Source organism: Lycorma delicatula, chromosome 4 (assembly GCF_047948215.1).
Source record: "Lycorma delicatula isolate Av1 chromosome 4, ASM4794821v1, whole genome shotgun sequence".
In the NCBI taxonomy this organism is placed as follows: Eukaryota; Metazoa; Arthropoda; class Insecta; order Hemiptera; family Fulgoridae; genus Lycorma; species Lycorma delicatula.
Window position 1 is genome coordinate 33,965,822 of NC_134458.1, and position 9,603 is coordinate 33,975,424.

At 31.0% G+C, this 9,603-nt stretch overlaps 1 protein-coding gene across 2 annotated transcripts in view; it reads left to right on the forward strand.

The window, feature by feature from the left end:
* Window positions 1–6,534, forward strand: part of LOC142323246 (terminal uridylyltransferase 4-like) — a 133,297-nt gene extending 126,763 nt beyond the window's left edge. Inside the window, exon 15 of one of the 2 annotated variants that reach the window (XM_075362629.1) lies at window positions 6,104–6,533. In XM_075362629.1, the coding sequence (XP_075218744.1) occupies window positions 6,104–6,283 (180 nt within the window). In that variant the 3' untranslated portion in view covers window positions 6,284–6,533. Of the gene's footprint in view, window positions 1–6,103 lie in introns of both variants that reach the window. The other variant, XM_075362630.1, reaches the window with a different exon arrangement.
* Window positions 6,535–9,603: the final 3,069 nt, after the last annotated feature.

Here is a 9,603-nt window from a genome sequence, read left to right on the forward strand (position 1 = left end):
TTTCCATTCCATATATTCTATTTTTTCGATTGAGATTTGTAGTCCAGTTTTTTGTGCAATTTCCTGTAGTTTCTCAGTCATTATCCATCCATCTTCTATGTTTGATGTCAGAAGTGCTATGTCATCTGCAAATGCCAGGCAGTCTACTGTTAGGTTGTTTTTTTTTGGTCCCAGTCTTATTTCTTCAATATTCTCTTTCTAGTTTTGTCTGCCATTCCCTGATGATTTTTTTCCAGTACAGTCTTAAAAAGCGTTGGTGATAGTCCATCCCTTTGCCTAACTCCTGTCGTGATTCTGAAGGCTTCTGAAATTTTGCCCATGAATTAAATTTGGAGGTTGTACATGTTAAAGTTTGTTTTGAAATTTTTCAGGTCTTCCTGTCTATATCAAATTCTTCTAAAATTTAAAATAATGTTGTTCTATCTATGGAGTTATTCACCTTAAAGTCCACAAATATTATTACTGTATTTTTGCCAGTTATCGCTCTAAGCCTTATAATGCTCTTAAGGTTGAAATCTATTAAGCACATAATCTGCCCTTCCTAAATCCTCCCTGATATTCACCAATTAGATAATCCGTTTGTTCATTGATTCTATCTTGGAGGGCCTTTGATAAAATTTTATATGCTACTGGTAGGAGGGAGATTCTATAGTTATTGCTGTCTGTTTTGTTTCCTTTGTGCAGAGGGTGCTTTTCCATTCTCCCGGCAACTTTTTGGTTTTCCAAATTTCATCACAGATTTGTTGCATCTTTACTACTTTCCCTTCTCCCCATTTTAACATTTCCGCCATTATTCCATCTTCTCCAGATGCTTTATTGTTTTTCAGTGTCTTAATGATCTGTTCTGTGGGGGTTTCTGAATCTGGATTGGGTTTATTATTAGTTCAGAATTTAATAATTCTTTAAGGATTGTACAGTTTAATAGATTTTGAGAGTATTTCGCTACAATATCGCAATTTTCTTTATTACTTAAGGCTAGTTCACTGTTATCCTTTTTAAAACATAGTAGTCTCGCAGGTTGGTATCCTTAGAGTTCTTCTTTGAAGGTCTTGTAAAAATCCCTAGTGTTGTACTGCTTGAAGTCTTTTTCATCTTTTCCAGTTGAGCAATGTTGTGCTGCCTCTTTATTCTTCTGATAGTTCTCGTCATGTCTTTTTGTTGTTTCTTAAAATTGTTCCAATTTTCTTCTGTTTTATGGGAGTTCCATGCTTCCACCCTTTTATTTAGCACTTTTGTCACATTTATTGCATAATCTGTGCTTGGGCTTTCTTTTAGGTTCTGCAATTCCTTCCATTGATTTTTTTGTTAAATTGTCTTGGATCTTGTTCCAGTCTGTTCCTAATTCTGGTTCATTTATTCTTTTTAGTTACACTTTTTTATGGCTGAGGTATTCTGGGTATTTATTTATCTGTATATATTATTTATTCTGTATTTATTTTGGTTTTTTAAGTGGTTTGGATTTGGGTTTATTGGGTTGAAATTTTACTTTAATTATTGTTAAGTAGTGATCTGAATCTATGTTTAGTCCTTTTTTAACTCTGGTATTCATTATTTCTTTTTGATTTTTCCTGGTTATAGTGACATGGTCCATTTGAAATTCTATTTTGGAAGTAGGTGCGACCCATGTCTTGTTCTTAAGCATATTTTTAAAGTGCATTGTCATCAGTTTACAGATTAAAGATTCTGCAGAAGCCGATGAGTCTCCCTGTTTTTGTTTGTTCTTCTGTGGGCTGGATAGTCTCTCACTATGTTCCTAAATTTCTTTTCCTTTCCTACTTGGGTATTAAAATCACCTAATAAAATTTTGATGTGATGTGAAATTTTAGATGTAATGTCTTCTAATTGTTCCCAAGATACTTCTACTTTATCTGGGTTAGCTTTATTATTCTTATTCACTGGGATGTGTGCACTTATGAGAGTATATCCTTTATTTCCTGACCTGAAGGATAGTGTTGAAATCTTTCTGATACAGATGAAAAATTAATTATGCTTCCTGTGATGTTTTTTCTTACTGCAGAAGCTGTTCCTAAATTGGTTACTCCACCACTGTTTGTGATGGCTAGTTTTCCTTTGTAAATCCTGTAATTTCCTGAGTCCATATGAAGTTCAACCCTAAATCAAGTTTCTTGTAGTGCTTACTTGTTTTTACTATTTCATTTTAATAAAATATTTCATATGTATATTTTTTGCACCTAGCTTGTCAGTCTGTGTAAGAGTATATTTACATTAAACGTTGCCAGGAAGTGATTTATCTTAGTTTTTAGTCTAGTAAGTGCGTTTGAAGGTTTTCCAGGTATTTTCGATACTTCTGAACATGAGGTTCTAGGCTCCCCAGAATCTGAAGACCTAGTTGCACTATGTATGGTGAGGGATTCTCCTTTAAGATTACCCCCTGGAGTAGTTATCAGATTGATTGACTTTTCCATGATGCCTAAAGGTTGAAGTTTATTTAGGAGGGTGGGTTACCCTGTATTCTCACAGTAAACTGAGTAGTAACACTCAAGAGTTCTTCTCCTTTATTTCAGAGAGGTCCTACATCCCTCTCCTATCCAGGTGTACCATGTGGAGGCGTGAACATCAGGTTAATTCCCTAATAAAATCCAAGTATTTTCAAATTATCTTTTTCCGTTCCAGAAAACTGAAGCCCATGTGTGTGTGTGTGTGTGTGTGTGTATATATATATATATATATATATATATATACTTTTTTTTCTGAAATTCAAATTCATTAAAATATTGACCATGTGCTAATAAAATTTATTATTAAATGAAATTTAAACCACCAAAATACTGTAAATACATAAGTTTTATATTATATATATATATATATATTTAGGTACTGTTAAATAAACCACCTAGTACAGAATATCGAGATAAAACATATCTTTCCTTAATTTTTCATGAACGTACTTTCGCGGGATCCCACATCCTCAATCATGATTGAAATAATTCCATTATTGCACAATAAAAATACTAAAATAATAATTATATATTAATTTACATGAGTGTTGTCTGTTTTTATAAGAACTTTTTATAAGAATTTCTCCCGCAAACACTCTACTGGTTTATCAAATTGAAAGGCGATTTATTTAATGGAATTTAAATATAATGTAATAACACAGAAGAATAATATGAATCTTTAAAAGATTAATTTCAGTAAAATAATATATATATTAAATTAAATTTAAACCACCAAAACACAAAATAGATAAATTAAATATGATCATATTAATCCCAAGAATCAATTTTTGCAGGATCCTATATCTTCAGTTGGTAGTATATGTATAATTACATTAAAATAAATTGTTATTAAATTTGTAGAAATTGTTACTGATTTATAAATTTTGAAGTATGGACGAATACATAAATTCTGCTGTCCTATGCTGGATGATATAATATTTAAACCATCATATTTTCCTTTGTTCTAATCTCATTACTGCCAATCATTAGATTGTATTTTATGTTTTAATTAAATCATCTTCAAATGTGATTTGATGGTTCATCAATTTATTTTTTTGTATATATTCATAAATGTAATATTTCTCAAGTATATTCATTTTCTTGATGAACCACCAAATCAATAGAGCAATCAAATATACCCATAATAACAAAAAAAGTCAAATAATGAAATAAACGTCAAAAAACAACTATCAAAACAAAGTAACTGCCTTACAATCATTACATAATAAGTCACAAAAGAGTGAAAACATAAAGTGTTTATACATTAATAAGATCATTGAAGACATTAGTAAAACTTACAATAAAAAACTATTTAAACCAGCATGCAATACATAATAAAATATTCTAAAAATAAAATTAATAGTAAATTAAACAATCTGTGTGGAATTTATAAAATTAAATTTAATGATTGTGATGGTATTTGTGTAGGATAAAGAAATATGTCCTTAAAACTAGATTTCTTGAACATTTTGGAAATTACAAAAATAATATCTTAGATTTATCTAATATGGCAGACCATCTATTAAACAATAAACATTCTATTTCTGATATTAACACAAATTTAGAAGTATTAGAAATTAGTAAATGAAAATGACAAAATTAAATATATTAGAAAAATATTACATACAAAGTGTATCACAAAGTTCTAAGAAGTTCATAACCTACTCTACTCAAGAAAATAATGAAAAAAGCTCTTATAAACATGTGCCCTAAAATGCTTCCTTTGCAAGTATGACTAGTGAGAGATTTCGCTTAGATATCAGCTACCCCTGTGAAGTGAGGTCATACTGAAATTTTTTAGAATGTTAATTAAGGGACAGAATTAATGATTTCTTTTGGTTTTTGACCTGAAAAATCAAATAAAATAGTTCCCAGAACTATTTTCAAATAGTTGCAGTAGTTTTTGAGAAATCTGGGAGTTAAAATCAATAAATTGGGATAAAAAACCCTGTTTTTAATATTTGACATACAATAACTTTGTTAAATGGGTAATAAACACATAAAACTTTTAAACAAAACTTGTAAAGAGTTTAATTCTGAACAAAATGGTATAAGAAAAGTTGAATAAAACAAAGAAAAATTTCAATTTTATTTAGAAATGATACACTACACCAAAGTGCATTATATTTACCAGTTTAAAATAAATGTTCAAAAATGAGCCCACCATTTTCAACACATTTCTTGGTATGCATCTGTACTGCTTTTGTTACTCTTTTTAATTCTTCAGGGCTGTCCTTAAGTTGCTCAGCCACAGCCATAATGTAGACAATTAATTCCTCATGAGAATGTATTTTTGTTTTGTATACAATATTTGTCATCCATCCTTAGATGCAAAAATCCAAAGGTGTTAGATCAGGTGATCTTGGTAGCCAGGAATGAGGACCTCCACGACCAGTCCATTTATTAGGGAAATGATTTAAGTGAGTAGAGATGACACAAGGGAATTGGGGAGGTGCACCATTGTGCTAGAAGTATACTTTGTGTCTGAATGCTGAGGAACATCTTCAAGCAGCTACAGCAATTCTTGAAGAAAGCGCAAGTAGACCTCAGCATTTAAGCTGTCAGGTAATATGAACAGTCCAAACAGCTGATTGTGAAGAAAGCCACAACATACATTGACAATAAATCTGTATTGAAAATTGCCTTCTATTGTTTCATGAGAATTTACTTCTGCCCATATATGCTCATTGCATAAGTTGTTGCCGCCATCTCAAGTGAAATTTGCCTCATCGTTAAACAAAACATACTTGTAAAGATGTTGATTTGTATTCCACCAGTTGCAGAACTCCCTCCAAGTGAAATGGACCTTCTCCTGGGTGTAGATGTTGAACTGACTGTTTATGATAGGATAAAACTTGTTTTGTTTATGTGTCTCCAAACTGTCGAATGTGAAACTTTGATTAAAGATGTCATGTACTGAGCTTGGACTGCACTGAACTGAATCAATAATAATTTCATCAATAACAGCATCATGCTGGACAGATCATTCATAGCTGGTACGAATACTAGGTGATGAACCTATTTCCCAAAGATTATGAAGTCGTGCTAATTGTTTGGGATCTGGAATCCTGCGATTCGGAAAATGTATTTCATATTCTACTACAACAGCTTTAGGATTATCATTAATGCTAATAATAATTATTTTTATTATTATTGCAACTTTTCACAATCTTCAGGAAATAAGTTCACTACCTTGTATTCATACCAGCTACAAATGATCTGTCCAACATGATGCTGTTATTGATGAAATTATTATTACTTCAGTGCCAAACTAAAATTCACAGAAAACTTTTGCTAATGACAGCTCAGTTCACAGTACCCAATATACTTAATGTATTTACCTTACAGAATGATTTAAATACTAATACAGTATTGTGCATAGTTGATCAGCTCTTATTTTATTGCCAACTTTGAAGTAATAATGTTTTAAATAGTTATTTCTGTCATAAGTAAAAAAATTATCCAAGAAATGTTTCATAAGCACTAAGAAAAGCTAATGAAAAGTGACAGGGAAGAAAATAGTGTGTTAAATATATATTAACATAAATATGCATTATATATTGTAAAATAACTAAATTAGAGATACTTTAAGATAATAATTTGTAATAAAGTGAATAAAGAATGGTTGTTTTTTTTCCAAACAGATACTTGGTTTTATGTTGAAAAAATTTGCAAAAGTGTGTGACATAGGATATGCATCAAGAGGTAGCTTATCCTCATATGGATATACCATTATGGTTATATATTTCTTGCAACGATGTGATCCACCGGTTCTTCCTGTTTTACAAGAGGCAAGTCATTCTTACTTCACATTAAAAACATAGACAAACATGCTATATAGCCAAAGTAGTTTCTGTGAATTATCTTTTTTGAAGTTTATATTCAGCTCTGTTGTGTTTTAACCCCTTATAGGTAATCCTAATTTAACAATCTTATTCCCACTCTTTGGATTTAATTGAAATCGCTTTCAGATTACTCAAAGCGATTCAGCATCCATATCCAATTAATTTTCTATTTTAGTAACTGATATCTGTTTTGAACACTATTACTATTAAAAAAAGAATCGCTTAATATAATATAATAATTTATGCAGTACAGCCTATTATTATTCAGTATAAAATAAAAAATAAAACAAAACTATTTGCTCTGAGTTTTCTCACTTCAAACTTTATTATATAACCAAAGATTGACTTTTTAGTTTAACTGATAATCAGATCAATAAAAGGAACCAATATGTCAACACATTTCATATCAGATTCTATGAATTAAATGAATTTTATATCAAAATGTTCAAATAAAGATTAATATAGATAGACGACAGCCTAAAATGAGTTTGCATCAGACACGGTTCACATCACCTGAACATACATGAAGAATTTGTAAGGCTTGAGTCTTATTGGTCACATTCAATCTTTTACATGTCCTCTGTTGTCAGTAAGAATGTTTGTAATTGGTACAGGTTGCTTATATTTTCTTTACCCTCAAGTAAAGCCTTACAGTGTCTGAACAATGAATACAGCTTATAACATCAGATTTTCTGTGCGGTAACAACTTTTATGTGTTTAACATCAGATTTCAAAATTTAAACATCTTTAGACTTTTACTCCATTATTGTATGAGATAAGGTATTTGAATCCACTCTAACAAAAGGGTTTAAACCTTTCTAGTAAATGTCAGGATGCCTCTTAATTTGTGAAATAAAACTAATAGAAATGAACTTCATACGACTTAAAATAATCACCTGTGTGTGTCATCAATCATTTAAAACAGTGATTTTCAACCTTTTTAACTCCACAACCCCCAAAAAATTAAAATTATATAATGACTATTTCACGATCTTCCCCAATCTCAGCCCAATGAAACCTAGTTAAAACTATCTATAGCTGCGTTGATAGCGAATGGTATGAACATGCATACAGGAAGTAAACAAATATGAGCAATTTACTGGTTCTAACTGGATGTGCACATGCTCCTCGTAATTAATTGATCTGCTTGCATAATATTCACTGTGAGACCATCATGTTGAAACATGCATGTGATACGTTTGAACACATTGTGCTGTCAGCAGTATAAAAGTGCCGTAAGGGATTGCAGAACATCAGTTTAGTTTCAGATGTGAAGCATGTGTCTGGTACTTTTGTTTAAATTTTTAAAAGAGTAGTTTGCTGAAGATAATTGAGGTTTTGGTTGTTTAGTATGTGGTCAAATGGTGTAACTGTTATTTGTTTTTTTTTTTAATTAGATTCTTCTGTAAAGTAGAAAATTTGTGAAAAAACAAAGTGAGTCATCTACATCCAGTGAATCAATGGGTAAAAAGACAAGATTGTACAATGACAGTTATTTAAATTATGCTTTCACTTCATTGGATGGAAAGCCACAATGTATTGTTCGCTTTCAACTCCTCTGTGATGAAAGCTTGAGGCTATAAAAATTAATTTGACACTTAGAAACTAAACATCCTGTTCATAAAAGCAAACTCTTGGAATTTTTTGAAAGAAAATTACATATATTGAGGTATCAACAAGCTTCTGTTTGTGAATCAAGCCATACTGGTTAAAGTATACATGAAACGTCTTATCTCGCAGCATTAAGAGTAGCTAAGACGTCCATACCCTACACAATCTCAGAAAACCTCATATTGCCTGCTGCAATGGTATATCAGTGTTTTAGTAGGCGTGGAAGAAGCAAAAAAATTGAATAAGGTTCCACTTTCTAATGACAAAGTATCAAGGCAAATTGATGACATAGCTGTTGATGTTTATGATCAGATAATTCAGGAAGAGTTCAAGTGAATTTTTTAGTATTTAATTTGATTAATCAACAGATGTGACAAACATTTCTTAGTTATGTTCTGTGAGTTATGAATACGATAGGGACAAATTAATCAAATTAGAAAATTTGCTGTTTTGCAAATCAGTACATGGTCATGCAACAGGACAGTGTCTTTGATTTTTTTTATGAAGTTACTAAAAATATAACAGATTGGTCAAAATGTATTACAGTATGTAATGATGGTGCAAAGACAATAACAAGAAGAACAGTGGATTCTTGAAAAAATTAAAGATAGCCAAGGGCAGAATGGATGCACTGCTTCCTTCACAGACATGCTCTTGTCACAAAAAATATGCTGGAAATCCCAACAAAATTCTTTGTTAAGCTGTAAAAATGGTTAATTTTGTTAAAAGTCAACCATTACAGAAAAGGCTGTTTGCGAAACTATGCAATGAAATGGGCGAAAAGAAAAAATCTCTTTTCCATACAGAAGTCAGGATAAACAAACGCCATTCTCAATGCTTTATAGAATAATGAGTATATGTTGCTGTTGGCTTACTTAGCTATGTATTTTCACATTTAAACAACTTGAGTGTGAATTTACAAGGACATGACAAAAACATTCTATTAATGACAGACAAAATCCATGCCTTCATTAAGAAGCTTGATATCTGGATTATTTGCCTTCAAAGCAAAAATTTTCAAAAGTTTCCACTCACTTCCAATTATAATGAGAAAAATTTAGATGAAGAAGACACTACTATTCACCAAAGTTTTGATATCATGAAGATGCATTTGTGTGAGCTAAAAATTTAACTGACAGTATTTCCCAGAAGATAAAAAAATTTCTCGAAGAGATGGGTACTGAATCCATTTGGTGAAAACATTGCAGCTGCTAAGTTACCAGTTGAGATTCATGACCAGCTCAACGAAATGTCTGACTTTAAACATTACAACTACAATTCACGTTTGAATACATTTGAATTAGATACGTTTTGGCTTGCTTGTCGAAGTGAATATGGAAATTTAGTCAAAGAAGCATTAAAAATATTAATCCCTTTCACCACATCTTACCTGTTTGAAAAGTGTTTTTCGTCTATGATTACACTAAAAACTAAATGTAGGAATCATCTTTTATAACTTGAAAATAATTGCTTTTGTGCATTTCTAACATAGATCCACATATAGAGAAATTTTTAAATGAAAAACAAACACAACCATCTCTTTATTTTGTTTACATTTGTACTTATAAATGTAAGTGAAATGTTTGTATCAAATGATTTTTTTTTTCATAAAATGATTATTGTTCATGTGTAGTTATAGGCTAATATTGCGACCCCCCTCCCTTTCATATTACCATAACCCCCGGGTT